Source organism: Schistocerca gregaria, chromosome 4, assembly GCF_023897955.1.
Source record: "Schistocerca gregaria isolate iqSchGreg1 chromosome 4, iqSchGreg1.2, whole genome shotgun sequence".
NCBI lineage: Eukaryota > Metazoa > Arthropoda > Insecta > Orthoptera > Acrididae > Schistocerca > Schistocerca gregaria.
Window position 1 is genome coordinate 563757158 of NC_064923.1, and position 20587 is coordinate 563777744.

The 20587-nt window shown below is 46.0% G+C and overlaps 1 protein-coding gene and 1 pseudogene across 10 annotated transcripts in view; both read right to left on the reverse strand.

Annotated features, from left to right (window-relative positions):
* The window catches only part of LOC126267989 (uncharacterized), a 905571-nt gene that overhangs the window by 641483 nt on the left and 243501 nt on the right, over positions 1-20587 (reverse strand). For all 10 annotated transcript variants that reach the window (XR_007549061.1, XR_007549060.1, XM_049973342.1 and 7 more), the window contains exons 6-7: positions 16360-16751; positions 5443-5885 (exon numbers count right to left, since the gene is read on the reverse strand). Coding sequence is in view for 8 of the 10 variants with exons in the window: in XM_049973342.1 (XP_049829299.1) it covers positions 5443-5885; positions 16360-16751 (835 nt within the window). In the remaining 2 variants the exon portion in view is untranslated. The remainder of the gene's footprint in view (positions 1-5442; positions 5886-16359; positions 16752-20587) is intronic.
* Positions 20458-20575, reverse strand: LOC126268484 (5S ribosomal RNA; annotated as a pseudogene).

The window sequence follows — 20587 nt, forward strand, 5'->3', positions numbered from 1 at the left end:
TTCTTGGTACTGGTTTTTAAAATACTATCTTAACTAGACAGATACAGAAATCATAAGTAATTGCAGAGTACGCTGTTATTCTCCCACTTGTATTTAGTAATTCAATCAATACGGTCTACAGACGTGATTCTGATTGGGGTTGCCCAAGCTCAATATTAGGTCTGCAGTTGTTCCTCATGCATGTAAAATATATTCTGTCTAATATACAAAAAGCATTTGGCGATTACAGTACTATTATAATCAACCCAAGCATATATGCAGAAACAGAAGAAATGGTAAACAATATTTTTAAAAGTGACTCTGAATGGTTTTCTGCGATTGGTCTCACCCTCAATTTTAAGAAGATGCGGCATGTTCAGTTCAGCACATCTAGGGTTACTGCACCAGTGAGAAGTGTAATACATAGTGAGGAAATAATATAAAGGGTGGAAACATAAAAATTCTCATGTGGCCGTCTTGATGAGAATTTAAACTAGGAAAAGACACATTTGCACTTAGAATCATTTCAAATCTGCGGATAGACAAATCAGTAACCTGACATATTTTGCATATTTTCATTCAGTAACGTCATATGGGATCACCATCCCATATGACATTACATTCATTGCTCAAAAATGTGCCTTAAGAATAATATGTGATGCACACCCACGATAGTCTTGTAGACATCCATTTAAGGAGCTGAGCGTTCTGACTACTGCTTCACAGTATATTTAGTTCTTCAGGAAGTTTGTTGTAAATAATCCACTGCAGTTCAAAAATAACGATAATGTACATAATTACAATGTAAAAAGATGAAAAAATGACATTCATAACTGCACAATCAGGTTGTCTTTAGCACAAAAAGGGGTGCAAAATGCTGCATAATTTTTTTTTGATCAACTATCCAGTGATATAAAATGACTCACAGGTCAAACAAACTGAAAAAGTTTCTCCTTGATAACTATCCCTATTACGGAGAAGAATTTATGTTATAGTATCGTGTAAACGGTGGTTGGTAGGAATTATTAACTCACATCTGCACTGTTTAGAAATATTTAGCATGTAACCATTTCAAATTAATTTGCGATATGATTGTAAAGTGACTTGTCCCATATCATTACGATTTATCATGCCAAATGATTCGCAGAACATGAAACTAACTAAGTAACTAACTTACTAACTTAGAAAACTTTTCCCCCTCCTCCCCGCATCTTCCGAGCTTTCCGTGTCATTCATAAAAAGCAGGAATTTACTAAAATTTCAGTTTTTTAATCATATGACGATATGTACATTTATGACATTCAAAGTGCCCAACTGTATTTGTTTGTCTGTCGCAGCCTATTATGGATTAAGCACATCTGAAGACGGCAACTATTTGTCGAAAGCGCTAATGAGATTTTCTAAAATATATGTTTAAACTACCGTTGACATAACAAACCCTTATCTATATACAAAAGGTCTGTGTGTATACGTACTGACAGACTTTTCTCCATGACCACCCACTGCCACCCAATCTTCAGGGTGGTGGTAGATAGCCCTCGGTGTTATGCTGTTATCAGGGGAATTGGGTGGCGGCGTGTAGTAGTGGGCAAATGTGGCGTGCAAAAATACGCGGAATATGGCACAATAAATACTCTTGGGAGGATTTATGTACTCGGCGACTTACGAACTTAACCGTGCATATGAAAATGCGTTTTTTCTTTCATTCGTCCGACATAATACGATGCTATCGCGGATTCGTCATTCAGACTTTAATATCAATGCGTAATATTAAATAGATCGGTTTTTAATCTCTCAGCGAGTTTTCGTCAATCAAACTTTCCCGAAGATCGACAGAGATACAAGCATAAATATCCAGATATACTCAAATATAAAAATACTTGTAACTAACAGATGAATAATTGAACGGCACACTACAGTGAATTCGGACAAACATTTCGCTTATTCTTCGCGAGTATAATCTTTCTTATAATTAGCACATCTTCGTCAGTTACTTCGCCTATTCTTCTTTTGCACACTGGCCACGTCGTAATATTAGCCTCATGGTGTTACCGGCGGTTAAATATGTCTCTGTAAAGTAACTTTAACGCCAGTGTGGTTGGAGTAGAGTGAGTATTGTATAGGCGAGTATACGAGTATTTACTAACACGGAAAAATTCAAAAGTCGTAGAGAAAATCGATTTTTCAAAGAGAACTAAGGGTTCCACAGCGTGAAGTATATTGAGATATCAGCTAACCACAGTTACCCACTTCCATCCTCCACAGAACTGGTGTAACGTTGAGGATTCGGTCACAATTACATTGCATCGTGATTGAAAAAATGAAAACATTTTCAAATATAAGGTAAAGTTCATAAGTGATGCACACACAACAAAAAATGTTTTGCATTACTCCGGTTCCCAGAACTCCTGAAGACAGACGGCCACTGTGGACGTTGTATCACAGGCACAGTCCCTTTGACTGTTCAGAAACGTCACTAAGCCCGCCCCAACATATAGACAAAGATGCATGAGAAGCGCCTATTAGACGGACCAGGTCCGACTGCCGATCAGTTCCAGTCATTCCACCAGGAAAGAGGTACACGGCTCGTGTTGTCTGTAGTTCAACCATGTCTTAGACGACCAATACCGCGGCTCGATCGTGCCCGCATTGTTAGTTTGTGCCAGGAAGGCCTCTCAACAAGGGAAGTGTCCAGGCGTCTCTGAGTGAACCAAAGCGATGTTGTTCGGACATGGAAGGGATACACAGAGACAGGAACTGTCAATAACATGCCTCGATCAGGTCACCCAAGGGCTACTATTGCAGTGGATGACCGCTACCTACGGATTATGGCTCAGAGTAACACCGACAGCAACACTACCATGATAAATAATGCTTTTCGTGCAGCCACAGGACATCGTGTTACGACTCAAACTGTGCACAATAGGCTGCATGATGCGCAACATCACTCCCGACGCCCATGTTGAGGTCCATCTTTGCAACCACGACACCATGCAGCGCAATACAGATGGGCCCAATAACATGCCGAATGGACCGCTCAGGATTGGCAATACGATCACTTCCTCTTCACCTATGAGTGTCACATATGCCTTCAACCAGACAATCGTCGGAGACGTGTTTGGAGAGAACCTGGTCAGGCTGAACTCCTTAGACACACTGAGTGAAGGAAGGTGGAGGTTCCTTGCTGTTTTGGGGTGGCATTATGTGGGGCCGAAGTACGCCGCTGGTGGTCATGGAAAGCGCCGTAACGGCCGTACGACACGTGAATGCCATCCTCCGACCGGTAGTGCAACCATATTGGTAGCATATTGGCGAGGCATTCGTCTTCATGGACGACAATTCGCGCCCTCATCGTGCACATGTTGTGAATGACTTCCTTCAGGATAACGATATCGTTCGACTAGAATGGCCAGACATGAACCCTATCGAACATGCCAGGGATAGATTGAAAAACGCTATTTATGGACGACGTGGCCCACCAACCACTATGAGGGATCTACTTCGAATCGCCGTTGAAGAGCGGGACAATCTGCACCAACAATGCCTTGACGATCTTGTGGATAGTATGCCACGACGAATACAGACATGCATCAATGCAAGAGGACATGCTACTGGGTATTAGAGGTACCGGTGTGTACAGAAATGTGGAGGTCACGCTGTATGATGGTACAATGTGTGGTTTTCATAAGCAATAAAAAGGGCGGAAATGATGTTTACGTCGTTCTCTATTTCAGTTTTCTGTACAGGTTCCGGAACTCTCCGAACCGAGGTGATGCAAAATCTTTTTTTGATGTGTGTATTACACTACTGGCCATTAAAATAGCTACACCACGAAGATGACGTGCTACAGACGCGAAATTTAACCGACAGGAAAAAGATGCTGTGATATGCAAATGATTAGCATTTCAGAGCGTTCAAACAAGGTTGGCGCCGGTGGCGACACCTGCAACGTGCTGACATGAGCAAAGTTTCCAACCGATTTCTCATACACAAACAGCAATTGACTGGCGTTACCTGGTGAAACGTTATTGTGATGCCTCGTGTAAGGAGGAGAAATGCGTACCATCACGTTTCCGACTTTGATACAGGTCGGATTGTAGCCCATCGCGAATGCGGTTTATCGTATCCGAAATTGCTGCTCGGGTTGGTCGAGATCCAATGACTGTTAGCAGAATATGGAATCGGTGGGTTGAACAGGATAATACGGAACGCCGTGCTGGATCCCAACGGCCTCGTATCACTAGCAGCCCAGATGACAGGCATCTTATCCGCATGGCTGTAACGGATCGTGCAGCCACGTCTCGAGCCCTGAGTCTACAGATGGGGACGTTTGCAAGACAACAACCATCTGCACGAACAGTTCGACGACGTTTGCAGCAGCATGGGATATCGGCTCGGAGACCATGGCTGCGGTTACCCTTGACGCTGCATCACAGACAGGAGCGCCTGCGATGGTGTACTCAACGACGAACCTGGGTGCACGAATGGCAAAACGTCATTTTTTTCGGATGAATCCAGGTTCTGTTTATAGCATCATGATGGTCGCATCCGTGTTTGGCGACATCGCGGTGAAAGCACATTGGAAGCGTGTATTCGTCATCGCCATACTGGCATATCACCCGGCGTGATGGTATGGGGTGTCATTAGTTACAGGTCTCGGTCACCTCTTGTTCGCATTAACGGCACTTTGAACAGTGGACGTTACATTTCAGATGTGTTACGACCCGTGGCTCTACCATTCATTCGATCCCTGCGAAACCCTACATTTCAGCAGGATAATACACGACCGCTTGTTGCAGGTCCTGTACGGCCTTTCTGGATACAGAAAATGTTCGACTGCTGCCCTGGCCAGCACATTCTCCAGATCTCTCACTAATTGAAATCGTCTGGTCAATGGTGTCCGAGCAATTGGCTCGTCACAATACGCCAGTCACTACTCTTGATGAACTGTGGTATCGTGTTGAAGCTGCATGGGCAGCTGTATCTGTACACGCCATCCAAGCTCTGTTTGACTCAATGCCCAGGCGTATCAGGGCCATTATTACAGCCAGAGGTGGTTGTTCTGGGTACTGATTTCTCAGGATCTGTGCACCCAAATTGCGTGAAATGTTCTCACATGTCAGTTCTAGTATAATATACTTGTTCAATAAATACCCGTGTATCATCTGCGTTTCTTCTTGGTGTAGCAATTTTAGTGGCCAGTAGTGTATTTAGATTTACGTAGGTGCATTTATTGATCCATATTTCGCGGATTTTCGTCCACCACACTCATCCACTGTCATTCACTGCGACCAAAGTATCTTACTAACATGATAGCTGCATCCATAATATCCTTAACGAGATTCACGTCTGCACACATCTGACATCTAGAGTGGTGCCCAGGTCTCCACCCACGGTAAGTACTCTGACCTGGACAGTGCCGGGTTTCTCAGCTAATCATCATAGGAAATGTGTGGGACTGACCTATGATGGAGGAGACGTTCCTGGAGGAGGCGGCGCGGCTGAGCGCGGGCGGCTTCCCCGCCTCGGCGGCGCTGGCGGGGGCGCTGCCGCTGGGGCTGGACGCGCCGCTCTCGTCCTTGGAGTCCGGGGAGGCCCTGGTCCTGGGCAGGCTCTTGAAGGAGATGGCCCGCGTCACGCCCTTGGAGGGCGCCTCGGAGGATGGCGTGCTGGGTGCGCTGGCGCTCGAGGCCGCAGCGGCCTTCTCCTTGTCCTTGTCCTTGGCCGAGTCTTCTGCAGAGTCACCGGAAACCGATGGCGCGCTCGGCGACTTGGCGGCGCTGGTCGCATTGGACGCCAGGCTGTCGGAAGAAGGGGAGGCTGACGTCCGCGGGGAGGATGACGTCAGCGAGTAGCCGCCCACGCGGGAGGAGCCACTGCCCGATGAGTAGCGCGAGGACGAGTACCTGCGGCAGAGCGCGCGTTGCACAGCTTATTACACGAGTAGCGCGAGGACGAGTGTTCATCGGAGGTGAGGGTATCATCTGGAGTGCCCCAGTGGTAGGTCCACTGTTGTTTTCTATCTACATAAATGATCTTTTGGATAGGGTGGATAGCAATGTGCGGCTGTTTGCTGATGATGCTGTGGTGTACGGGAAGGTGTCGTCGTTTAATGACTTTAGGAGGATACAAGACGACTTGGACAGGATTTGTGATTGGTGTAAAGAATGGCAGCTAACTCTAAATATAGATAAATATAAATTAATGCAGATGAATAGGAAAAAGAATACCGTAATGTTTGAATATTCCATTAGTAGTGTAGCGGTTAACACAGTTACACCGATTAAATATTTGGGCGTAGCACTGCAGAGCGATATGAAGTGGGACAAGCATGTAATGGCAGTTGTGGGGAAGGCGGATGGGTCGTCTTCGGTTCATTGGTAGAATTTTGGGAAGATGTGGTTCATCTGTAAAGGAGACCGCTTATAAAACACTAATACGACCTATTCTTGAGTACTGCTCGAGCGTTTGGGACGCCTATCAAGTCGGATTGAGGGAGGACGTAGAAGTAGTTCAGAGGCGGGCTGCTAGATTTGTTACTGGTAGGTTTGATCATCACGCGAGTGTTATGGAAATGCTTCAGGAACTCGTGTGGGAGTCTCTGGAGGAAAGGAGGCGTTCTTTTCATGAATCGCTACTGAGGAAATATAGAGAACCAGCATTTGAGGCTGACTTCAGTACAATTTTACTGCCGCCAACTTACATTTCGCGGAAAGACCACAAAGATAAGATAAGAGAGATTAGGGCTCGTACAGAGGCATATAGGCAGTCATTTTTCTCTCGTTCTGTTTGGAAGTGGAACAGGGAGAGAAGATGCTAGTTGTGGTACGAGGTACCCTCCGACACGCACCGTATGGTGGATTGCGGAGTATGTATGTAGATGTAGATGGGGCACAGCATGCGTGGCACAGCTTATTAGACGTACAGACTGAGGGCGAGTTCCTGCAGTACAGTGTGCATGGGACAGATTTTTACTTGAGTAGTGCGAGGACGAGTACCAGTGGCACAGCATGCATGGCAAAGCTTATTACATGGGTAGCATGAGTACAAGTGCTGGTGGCACAGTTCACATGGCACGGCTTATTACATAAAGAGGAGCTGGACCAGTACCAGCGCCACAGCATACAGCCACAGGTTATTACATGAAAAAAAAAAAATGGTTCAAATGGCTCTGAGCACTATGGGACTTAACATCTGTGGTCATCAGTCCCCTAGAACTTAGAAACTACTTAAACCTAAGGACATCACACACATCCATGCCCGAGGCAGGATTCGAACCTGCGACCGTAGCGGTCACGCGGTTCCGGACTGAGCGCCTAGAACCGCTAGACCACCGAGGCCGGCTCAGGAGGACGAGTTCCTGCTTGCATGGCGTAGCTTGCTACCTGAGCAGCGTGAGGACACGTACCTGCACTACAGTGTACATGGCGCAGATTTTTACATGAGCAGTGCGAGGATGAGTACCTGCTTGCGACACAGCTTGCATGTGACGACGAGTAGCTGCAGCACAGCATGCATGGCACAGCTTATTACATGAACAGCTTGAGGACGAGTACCTGTGGTACAGCACACATACAGCACCCTCAATACGAGTTCCATAGGATTTCAAATCACCAGGGTAACGTGAATAGCGCAAAGCTCATTATTTACTCACATTTTGTGATTGTTATTTATTGCTGCAGTGTGCAGATTGTTTCAAAAAGCCTTTGCATCAGATGTCTAGACGGTAGTAGGCACTAGCCATAGGAAGACAAGATTTCACCGAATGAGCTCTCCGCCCCTGGCAGCTGAGTGGTCAGCGCGACAGAATGTCAATCCTAAGGATCCAGGTACGATTCCTGGGTGGAGGTTGGGTTAGGTTAAGTTGATTTCGGGGGAAGAGACCAAACAGCGAGGTCATCGGTCTCATCAGATTAGGGAAGGAAGTCGGCCGTGCCTTTTCAAAGGAACCATCCCGGCATTTGGCTGAAGCGATTTAGGGAGAACCTAAATCAGGATGGCCGGACGCGGGATTGAACCGTCGTCCTCCCGAATGCTAGTCCTGGCTGGGTCGGAGATTTTCTCCGCTCAGGGACTGGGTGTTGTGTTGTCCTAATCATCATCATTTCATCCCCATCGACGCGCAAGTCGCCGAAGTGGCGTCAAATCGAAAGACTTGTACCTGGCGAACGGTCTGCCTGACCGAATGAGCATAGTCTAGTAAATTGGTGTGCTGCGTACTACCTATGCCAGTAAATCGAGTGTTTTTCGACAAGAATACTATAAGAATGAGTGCCTCTAAGTGGAGGGAAATAATATTTTACAAGGGAACCTGGAACTTTAATTTTGCTCAGCTCAGACCGTTTGACGCGGAGCATATGACTGGATTATAAGCAACACACATCCACATACAGCAGTGTACCTACGCCCTGCTACCCCATTAGGGGGCGTAACCAATATGAAAGGACGCCTAGCATCTTCAGGAAGCGTCAGCAAACGTTTGGTCTCTAACAAAAGTCGTTCCCCACGATATGATCTATCCCTCCTAGATGTTTGATGCAAAACTCTGAAACGCCAGGTGAGTAACACTATTTCACGAATGTAAAGAACCCTAGAAAACTTCTCCTGCGTGAAACAATGTTTCGTAACGGTACTTGCAACGTATCAGTCCTGGTTATATCCACGGATCGTTTTGTTGGGCATTGTGGGCACCAAACCCAGTTTTCTGTATCCAGTGGAAAAGGGAGGAGGCTTTGTCCAGCCTGGAGAGAACAGGTTGAACTTTCTGTAATCTGTGATATGTCTAAGAGATTTATGGTAGAAGTCTGTTATGCTACCTTAGACGTTAATGGCTTTCGCGTGTAGACAAGTGTTGTCCAACGCTTATTGGAAATAAAGTTTACAAAGGAGTGCTATTACAGGCAGCAGAAAATGACCATGACAATCTTCCTAAGGTGACTGAATGTAAAGTATGCCAGCGGACTTCTCCATATCACAATCTTGCCACAGCAAGATTGGAGACGAGTCGGGAGCTCTCTGAAGCAAAGGTGGTGTACTTATCAAGTTAGAAGTGAGTGACACTTCGTCATCCATAAACGTATTATTTCAGTACACAAATCTTTAAAAAATCACCAGTGTGATCATTCTAATTTATCATTAAATTCCAGCTTCTAGCATTGCGGTTTAGGTAGCATGCTTGAACTTAGTAGGCAGAGACCGCATGCCAGATTGCGGAGCACAAGCTAGCTAGAAGTGGCGTTTCATGAATAGGCGAATTTGTCGAATTCCAACTGGAGCCAATAAATTTTATTTGTTTTCATGGAACTTGCAGTGTGGTGTGTCTGTTACTGAATTAGTTTTGATCAGTATTCCTGTTCGTCTTTCTGGAGATTATCAGTGGAAGTTACTAGCCACCAAATGGACTATCTGTCACGTACGTTTTCCGGTTCACTGTTCAAATGTCGGAAAGTTTATGAAAGGGTCAAAGCGAGGCTGGTGACCCTCCTCTAAACAGATTTACAAGTGTAATAGTACAGTAAACTGAAATGGGTACATCAATAAAAGCCTTCCAGTAAAACGTGGGAGCGGGACATCGCATAACGTGCCCTGTGCATTCCGGCCGCTGCAGCGAGTGCGACTTCGCTTAGTGCCATGAACTCAGCGAGGACGAGACGTAAGGAAGTTTCATACTTTCGACTGCTGAGGAGGAGCTACTAAGCTCATTCTTGTACCCTTAACATTGCTACAGAAAGTTAAGAATTCCGAAAGCTGTCTGCATCAGCCCAGCTGCACCCAAATCTTCATTTTCTGATGAGAAGAATCCACACATACCTGTATATTAGTGGACATTAATGTAGTATGTGTGTATCCTTCACCTTTATGATGACCTGAACTGTGCTGGTGACACTTTCAGAGAGATGTCTGTTAGTTTGTGGAGGAAATGCATCCAATTTTTCCTCAAGAGTTGAAACCAGAGAAGGTATAATGTTGGACACTGGAATCTGGAGCGAAAGCAACACGCTAATTCATCCTAAAGACGTTCCATTGAGTTCCGTTGGGAAAATGGGAGGTCAGTCCATTTCAGGAATACTACAGAGTAATATAGCGAAGTCCACTTTGGTTCACTTAACAGTTAGACGTAGTATTGAACTGCACGATACATATTTCACAATGCGAGATAGCGGCCATTTCGCAGTTAACTTGGTACTGAACTGTGTGACACCTCTGATGTCACACGCCACATCTCCCCTATCAGTGATGTCATCACCCATTGTAAATGACGTCATATAATGACATTATTAGCTACGAATCCTTTTCTATAACGTCACATTGGCGGGAAATGAAAAGAGATACTGACTAAACAGGCAGTCAGGATGTGTATAGTGCGTTGAATCACGACTAGTATTATTAAAAAAAAAGCTTCATCTTAAATGCGTAAAATGACGCCATGTTGATAAAAGTATTGCCACTAGTACAAAATATTCACGTCGAAAAATATGTAAGCTTCACCTGAATGATGTAAATTGGCACTATTCAGCAAAGTGATCTCTTTTTCTCTCTCTCTTTCTCTTAGTGTAAAGCACAATTAAATATATCCCTATCTAAAATTCCTGCCAAACTCATAAGTTTCATTGGTAAAACATACACAAACACTCATAGAGGAATTTTTGTGTTTTACAAATTGTCTTGTGCTATCTATCACAAATACGTAAGCTTCAGTGTAAATTGGTGTCATGTTTAGAGCACCTGAACAGCCTGCGATATACGTAAAAAATACGTAAAGGCTGTAATTTCCACACCTAAGAATGTGTGAAAAATGTGTCAGTAACACTATGTTTATGTCAAGTGGCACAAAGTTATTTTTATGCCTAAAATATGTAAAAAGTGTAACACTTGACATAATCATGGTATGTGATGCTGAATTATTTTTTGACATACACTTTAGACACGTAAATTCTGTTAGTTATAACCTTTACATATTTTGATGGGCATTTTCAAGCTGACACAAACAATCATTGTCCCAGAACTGTTGCCCTATTGTAAAAAGTACATAATTATCTAAAATTTGTTCGTATCCTTTAGCATTTAGTGTTTTCTTAAGCGCAATAATAGAACCATATCCTCACCAAGGAAAACACCACCACACTGTAACATGACTCCTCCGTACTTCACTGTTGGCACTAAGGATGGCGACAGGTAACATTCTCGAGCAATTCGCCGACCAAACCCTTTCGTCAAACTGCCACTGGCTACTGCGTGATTCATCACTCCAAACAACTCTTTTTCAGTCATCCACAGTGCAGGGGCGTCGCAGTTGTCTCCACTTCAAGCTTGTGAAGAACTCCTCGACCATTGTAACCCGTTCTTTATAACTGTCAATGCATTTTGCTGGCCGAACTCCTGGTAGCGGTTCGGAACCCTGACTTAGTACTATTTTTTACAGCCACTCTAGTGCTCGCCGGTCTCTGTCCGTCAGCACATAAGATCTGCCTTGTCTTGGTTTAGCTGTGGTTGTCCCTTCGAGTTTCCGTTTTACATCCACATCACCAATAGACGAGTTGGCCAGTTTTAGAGCCCCGCAGGATTAGCCGAGAGGTCTACTAAGGCGCTGCAGTCATGGGCTGTGCGGCCCGGCGGAGGTTCGAGTCCTCCCTCGGGCATGGGTGTGTGTGTTTGTCCTTAGGATAATTTACGTTAAGTAGTGTGTAAGCTTAGGGACTGATGACCTTAGCAGTTAAGTCCCATAAGATTTCACACACATTTGAACATTTTGCCAGTTTTAGAAGGATTGAAATTTCCCTAACGGATGTGTTATTCAGGTGACATGGAGTGACTAGTCCATGGTTGAAGTCTCTGAGCTTTCCTGATTACTGCTTCTCTACTGCGAACGCTATACTTCCCGCCTCCTTTCATACTTGCGCGTCCGTCTCTCGTGATATAAACTGGTTACTTCCCCTTTGATTAATTGACTTCCGATCGGATAGTGTAAATAGGAATACCATACAAATATAACTGATGAATGGACGTACCACACTGTAAGTTCCATGCAAGTAAATGGAATTTACGGTGTTCAGTTAAAACTCGTGAATTATGCAACCTCCATTAAGGGGGAACCACTTGATGATGGCCGAAAAAAGCTCGATTTTTTTTATTACGGTATTAGAATGCATATACACTGTAGAATTATACCTCAAAATACGCGCCAAAAAGTAACGATTCTGTAAGCGTTTGAAGCCAAGCGTGGAAGACACGCCTTGGCTTTAGACAAATGGCTCCGCGCTCACGCTCCCTTCGTTACGTTCGTGAGATGTTTAAGATTTTGAGTAAACATGATTTGCTCGAGCGTTGTTTGGGCTGTTTCTCTCAAAATGTGAATGGAAGTTTCAATAGTCTCAATTGGAGATACACTCCCGAAATAGCATCCAGCCTAAGCGAAATTGCCAATATTGCTTAAAATTTGGCCGTTCGTCCATTCGACGTGGGCCACACTGCATTATTGTACGTGGCAAATGCCCGTCAACTCAAAATCGGCGATAAAATACGCCGATTCTGTGAAGATAGAGACTCAAGCGTCGACGCGGTCAGCGACGAACAGGCCTTTGAGAACGAAAATGAGGGCTTATCAGGTCAAAGTAGCAGAAATCAGCCATCCACTAGTAGAGGCGATAGTTATTGTGGGTCGAGCATCGACGATATCCCGTAAGGTTGAAGCTTTGTGCCCTTTTCTCTATGATAAATAGTTGTCAAACTTTAAACGCGTTTTTCTCAAAACCAGATTTTTCGGCATGGTTGTCGTCGATCACGCAACAATTTTCATCCGATTTCAATGATTTTTCATCTCCCTTGAAGCAAATACAATTCTCCTCAGTTCATCGTAGCCGATTTTTTTATGTTGATATTTAGTATATTTTTGACCAGAAAAAGATATTTCTTCAAATATTTATGATTTCACCAAAAATATTGTTTTTTTTTGCAAATTTCTACTATGAACTAAAATTACATCTGTAAGGATCAGTGTGATACGTTAATTTCATGTTCCAGATAGCGATCCAAGTAGTTACAGCGACAACCGTCGATCTACCTCCTTTCAGAGTTGCCTTGGGAGAGTTCCAATTATGCAGTGAAGATATTAATGTTTTATAATAAAAAATACCAATGTAAACGACAATGTACGCTTTATTCATTGCAGCAAACCCCATTTGTCTAGTACATTCAAGTATGAAGAAACGAAGTCCTGAATTTGAACAATATTTTCGTCCCTCACAGTAACGTTCCCCCTTAATCACCACTTCCAGCCAGATACTGGCTCCGCAATTTGATATGAGGCCTTTGTCCACCGGGCACAACAGCGCAGGCGCAACGCTCGTCCGTCTCCGCACTACGAGATGGCGCTGTCTTAGAGACGGACCAAATTCTGCTTCCGACGATCCGCGTATAAATATGTAACGCAGCCAATGGGATTGCTGCTATCGTAGAACCTTTTCTCCTCACTGTGGGGGTCCGGATGGGGGTTTTTCTGGGACGGCAACCAAAACCTCTCAGACCAACAGAACCTAAACGATGTCAAAGTTAGCGTAAGGAGGGCTATGCGTGAAGCGTTCATTGAATTCGAAAGTAAAATTCTATGTACGGACTTGACAGAAAATCCTAGGAAGTTCTGGTCTTACGTTAAATCAGTAAGTGGCTCGAAACAGCATATCCAGACACTCTGGGATGATGATGGCATTGTAACAGAGGATGACACGAGTAAAGCTGAAATACTAAACACCTTTTTCCAAAGCTGTTTCACAGAGGAAGACCGCACTGCAGTTCCTTCTCTAAATCCTCGCACAAACGAAGTCGAAATAAGTGTCCAAGGAATAGAAAAGCAACTGAAATCACTCAACAGAGGAAAGTCCACTGGATCTGACGGAATACCAATTCGATTCTACACAGAGTACGCGAAAGAACTTGCTCCCCTTCTAACAGCCGTGTACCTCAAGTCTGTAGAGGAACGGAAGGTTCCAAATGATTGGAAAAGAGCACAGGTAGTCCCAGTCTTCAAGAAGGGTCGTCGAGCAGATGTGCAAAACTATAGATCTAGATCTCTGACGTCGATCTGTTGTAGAATTTTCGAACATGTTTTTTGCTCGAGTATCATGTCGTTTTTGGAAACCCAGAATCTACTCTGTAGGAATCAACATGGATTCCGGAAACAGCGATCGTGTGAGACCCAACTCGCTTTATTTGTTCATGAGACTCAGAAAATATTAGATACAGGCTCCCAGGTAGATGCTATTTTCCTAGACTTCCGGAAGGCGTTCGGTACAGTTCCGCACTGTCGCCTGATAAACAAAGTAAGAGCCTACGGAATATCAGATCAGCTGTGTGGCTGGATTGAAGAGTTTTTAGCAAACAGAACACAGCATGTTGTTATCAATGGAGAGACGTCCACAGACGTTAAAGTAACCTCTGGCGTGCCACAAGGGAGTGTTATGGGATCATTGCTTTTCACAATATATATAAATGACGTAGTAGGTAGTGTCGGAAGTTCCATGCGGCTTTTCGCGGATGATGCTGTAGTATACAGAGATGTTACAGCATTAGAAAATTGTAGCGAAATGCAGGAAGATCTGCAGCATATAGGCACTTGGTGCAGGGAGTGGCAACTGATCCTTAACATAGACAAATGTAATGTATTGCGAATACATAGAAAGAAGGATCCTTTATTGTATGATTATATGATAGCGGAACAAACACAGGTAGGAGTTACTTCCGTAAAATATCTGGGAGTATGCGTGCGGAACGTTTTGAAATGGAATGATCATATAAAATTAATTGTTGGTAAGACGGGTACCAGGTTGAGGTTCATTGGGAGAGTCCTTAGAAAATGTAGTCCATCTGTTGTGGTTGGCAGGAGAGCCAACACCGTGTTACTAAAGGACGCCAAAATGCACGCATTTTAGCTCACGCAGGCTGGCGTGAGGTCTAGAACATGACAAGGGAATTAGAATTGAGAAAAACGGTCGTAGCTGGTGGAATACTTAACTTTAATCCATTAAAGGTGAACGTCGCTCGTGACAGTACATGATTCACAATATCAATGGTAACTGAATATGGCGCCTTGCTAGGTCGTAGCAAATAACGTAGCTGAAGGCTATGCTAACTATCGCCTCGGCAAATGAGAGCGTAGAAGTCAGTGAACCATCGCTAGCAAAGTCGGCTATACAGCTGGGGCGAGTGCTAGAAAGTCTCCCTAGACCTGCCGTGTGGTGGCGCTCGGTCTGCAATCACTGATAGTGGCGACACGCGGGTCCGACGTATACTACCGGACCGCGAACGATTTAAAGGCTACCACGTAGCGAGTATGGTGTTTGGCGGTGACAGCACACCATCAACAAAGGAGGTGGCTTACAAAACACTCGTTCGACCTATACTTGAGTATTGTTCATCAGTGTGGGATCCGTACCAGATCGGGCTGATGGAGGAGATAGAGAAGATCCAAAGAAGAGCGGCCCGTTTCGTCACAGGGTTATTTGCTAACCGTGATAGCGTTACGGATATGTTTAGCAAACTCAAGTGGCAGACTGTGCAAGAGAGGCGCTCTGCACCGTGGTGTAGCTTGCTCGCCAGGTTTCTAGAGGGTGCGTTTCTGGATGAGGTATCGAATATACTGCTTCCCCCTAAAATTATACCTCTCGAGGAGATCACGAATGTTAGAGAGATTCGAGCTCGCACGGAGGCTTTCAGACAGTCGTTCTTCCCGCGAACCATACGCGACTGGAACAGTAAAGGGAGGTAATGACAGTGGCACGTAAAGTGCCCTCCGCCACAGACCGTTGGGTGGCTTGTGGAGTATAAATGTAGATGTAGATATAGATATAGATCCAGAACTAAGTTAAGTTATTTTTATGATTATTATTATTTTAATAAATGTGTGTGAAAATTAATCAAGCTCTGTCTTAAGTCGGTCATCGTCAATCTGCTACTCTAAGCGTGCAAGTGGCATTTCTATCGTCTGACCTAATGGCAGAAGATAAACACGCCACAATAAGACCACGAGACATATTGCTGACACTCGCCTACTTCGTTTGAGCGACAAGTCAAATAATCTGATGGTGTGTGTACTGAAGGTCATACAGTACGCACACCACACCATGTATTATATGGTTTCTTCTTGAATGCCATAGAAATGTTGGAACAGTGATGTAACAAGTGTATCATTTCGTGTGTGTGTGTGTTGGGGGGGGGGGGGGGAGGGGCAGAGGTGGAGAGGGCTGGATGTACTGAATAAATGTGTTCTAACAGAACCCTAAATCTAGTCGTTGTGGAGCTTTCCAGCCCCCCGTCCCTCGTCTTTGTCGCCTGTCTGTTGGTAGCCACGCGACTACTCGCTGCGCTGGCCTAGGCGGCAGTCAGCACCTGTCCAGGTAGGAGGTCCAGGGCGAGGGCCTCGAGGCGCCGGCGAAGCGCGACGTGCGCGAGGTGTCGTCGCCGCGGTCGGACTGCACGGCGCAGTCCTGGGTTCGCGGCCGGGCGGCGGCGCTGGGCCGCGCCACGGTGCGCTCGAGCACGCGGGCCAGCTCGGCGCGCCGGCTGCGCAGGAAGGGCGACGGCGAGGCCGAGGGCGGCGTGGGCGACGTGCCGCGCGACACCACCGTCACGAACACCGTCTGCGAGGGCCGGCGCCGCACCGGGCCGCCCGCCTTCTGCTTCGCCGCCTCTTCCTCCTCGCTGCTCTCCGACTCGGACTCCTCCGACTCAGACTCCTCCTCTTCGCTGGAGCTCTCCTCGGCCGCCTTTCCATCCTGCACCTGCAACAGCAACGTGCTCTCGTTCTCTGTTCTTGGTCCAAGACGAAAGCATCGTGATCATTTACATCGACATCTACACTCCTGGAAATTGAAATAAGAACACCGTGAATTCATTGTCCCAGGAAGGGGAAACTTTATTGACACATTGCTGGGGTCAGGTACATCACATGATCACACAGACAGAACCACAGGCACATAAACACAGGCAACAGAGCATGCACAATGTCGGCACTAGTACAGTGCATATCCACCTTTCGCAGCAATGCAGGCTGCTATTCTCCCATGGAGACGATCGTAGAGATGCTGGATGTAGTCCTGTGGAACGGCTTGCCATGTCATTTCCACCTGGCGCCTCAGTTGGACCAGCGTTCGTGCTGGACGTGCAGACCGCGTGAGACGACGCTTCATCCAGTCCCAAACATACTCAATCGGGGACAGATCCGGAGATCTTGCTGGCCAGGATAGTTGACTTACACCTTCTAGAGCACGTTGGGTGGCACGGGATACAGGCGGACGTGCATTGTCCTGTTGGAACAGCAAGTTCCCTTGCCGGTCTAGGAATGGTAGAACGATGGGTTCGATGACGGTTTGGATGTACCGTGCACCCCTCGACGATCACCAGAGGTGTACGGCCAGTGTAGGAGATCGCTCCCCACTCCATGATGCCGGGTGTTGGCTCTGTGTGCCTCGGTCGTATGCAGTCCTGACTGTGGCGCTCACCTGCACGGCGCCAAACACGCATACGACCATCATTGGCACCAAGGCAGAAGCGACTCTCATCGCTGAAGACGACACGTCTCCATTCGTCCCTCCATTCACGCCTGTCGCGACAGCACTGGAGGCGGGCTGCACGATGTTGGGGCGTGAGCGGAAGACGGCCTAACGGTGTGCGGGACTGTAGCCCAGCTTCATGGAGACGGTTGCGAATGGTCCTCGCCGATACCCCAGGAGCAACAGTGTCCCTAATTTGCTGGGAAGTGGCGGTGCGGTCCCCTACGGCACTGCGTAGGATCCTACGGTCTTGGCGTGCATCCGTGCGTCGCTGCGGTCCGGTCCCAGGTCGACGGGCACGTGCACCTTCAGCCGACCACTGGCGACAACATCGATGTACTGTGGAGACCTCACGCCCCACGTGTTGAGCAATTCGGCGGTACGTCCACCCGGCCTCCCGCATGCCCACTATACGCCCTCGCTCAAAGTCCGTCAACTGCACATACGCTTCACATCTACGCTGTCGCGGCATGCTACCAGTGTTAAAGACTGCGATGGAGCTCCGTATGCCACGGCAAACTGGCTGACACTGACGGCGGCGGTGCACAAATGCTGCGCAGCTAGCGCCATTCGACGGCCAACACGGCGGTTCCTGGTGTGTCCGCTGTGCCGTGCGTGTATAGCCCTCTCGCAGTGTCCGGAGCAAGTATGGTGGGTCTGACACACCGGTGTCAATGTGTTCTTTTTTCCATTTCCAGGAGTGTACGTAATCTTGCATACTCATAACATTTATAATCTGGATGCAACGCCATAGCACTGTGCCACACAGTAAAATGCACATGACACCGGTTGGGAAATCCTGATTGTGTAACCTGGAGACCTATCATTGCGCTGTATATCGAAAGATAATGGGTTCACAATTCCTGTCATGAGCATCTTGGAGTTGTAGAGAGGAGTAGTAGATAAAGTTCTGATAAGGAGCCCATGTTCGGAAATGTACCATTCGGAAATAAAATAAGTTTGAAGGTATGATTGCTTCACGGGGCGCACACGAACAGAGAAGAGAGCGCCGTCTTCAGTCCTTGTAATTGTGACATCACATTCCATTTTCATCAGTAGCTGGTATATCCGCAAGTGGGAGGGTTGTCTGTGGTGCACCACACTCTCGAGTTTGGAGAGGACATCCTTTGCCACGCCAAATAGAAAACTCGATGATGATTACTGGAAACATTGCCCATACCATGGGCTCCTGTACAGCACAGAGGTCAGCACTCACTGTTTCCTCCGTGTGTGAAGTGGGGGATTTGGAAGTGATCTTTCAAACTTATTTTACATCGAAATGGTAATTTTTGAACTCGGGTTCCTTATCAGAATCCTGCCGGTGCGGCCGTGCGGTTCTGGAACCGCGTGACCGCTACGGTTGCAGGTTCGAATCCTGCCTCGGGCATGGATGTGTGTGATATCCTTATGTTAGTTAGGTTTGTTTTAAGTTCTAGGGGACTGATGACCACAGATGTTAAGTCCCATAGTGCTCAGAGCCATTTTTGAACCTTATCAGAACTTGGTCTACAAATCCCAGAAACCTGTAAAAGGAACTGTGAAACAGACTGTCTAACTTGCTTGAACATTAAACTCTGGATGAGAACTTCACAGAAATGAGTTTAAACACCGTTGATGGACTTACATTAAAGGAAAAACCTTACAGAAGCACAAATTACTGGATCACAAAAAAAGGTCTAAGTTGACTACGTCAACAATTACCTTAATACAAACGAAAAATAATTTTTTGGTGAGCTTTATTAACATTGCAAAGAAACGGCCATATTGGTAAGATCGTTAAAATACAGATAAAACTCTTCCGCCAATTTGTAATAGACAGTGTTATTCAGCTGCTTCTACCAATTGGTTTTATGCAACTTACAACGCCTTCAAAAACCACGCGCTGGATTTTCACGTTCTCTCGGTTGCTGCACAAAAGTTGAGTCCTACAGAAGAAATGAACATGATCGTTTAGTAGGGAATTTAATGTAGTTAAATTTTGTACTGGGATACGTTTTCGCTGGAGGCCACGTTTTTCGAGTTGTTCAAGGAAAACGCGTTTGAAGGTAACTTTTATATGTTTTTCATTCTACATAAAATTTCCTACTAAAATGTCCTGTTCACTTTTCTGTAGGACTAACAGGTTAGGCGTACTGAGCGAGAGAATATGAAAATCTTGCTTGCGGTATTTTAATGAGTTATAGATCGTATAAAACCTAGCGGTAGTGGCACCTGAGTCACCCTGTGTATAAAATGTGGTTTAATAACGTGGATATACGCAGAATATATTCTTAAGAAGTTCAGAAATACAGTTTTATGTCAAATATGCACTTATAATCATTATTAATGTTTCTATTTTCAACTCAAAATTGCTAATATTTGATTTTCCTCCTTAGAAACGCACGTTGTGATATGGGCCCCTTACACCGCGGGTTCCTGTGATGTGCTACACATCCTGTGCAGTATGGATTAAGAGCCTCTGTTTTCATCTCGCCCGTCCTTGTGCCATTCGCAAATAGCGCGTGGGAAGATCGACTGTCGATAAAGCTCCGTGTCAGCTCTAATTTTCTAATTTTCATCGTCATTTCGCTAGACTATGTTTCCCTCTCTGTCGTATACGCTGCCTCTCTCGCAGCACCTGCCGTTGGAATTTGTGGTGTATCTCTGCAACGTTCCCGCGCTTAATAAACACCACCGTGACGAAATGTGCCGCTCTTCGTTGAATCTTCTTTACCTCTTCTGTTAACACGACCTTATTAAGATTAAAAACTAAAAAACTAAACTCCTCCCCTAACAGGTCATGAAGGCCCAACGGTACCGACCGGCCGCAGGCATCACTGGAAGCGGATATGGAGGGGCATGTGGTCATCACACCGCTCTCCCGGCCGTACGTCAGTTTCTGAGACCGGAGCCCCTACTTCTCAGTTTGCCTCACAATTGCTGAGTGCACCCCGCTTGCCAACAGCGCTCGGCAGATCGGATGGTCAACCATCCAATTGCTAGCCCAGCCCGACAGAGCTTAACTTCGGTGATCTGACGGGAACCGCTGTTACCACTGCGGCATGGCCGTTGGCCCTTGTTAAGAT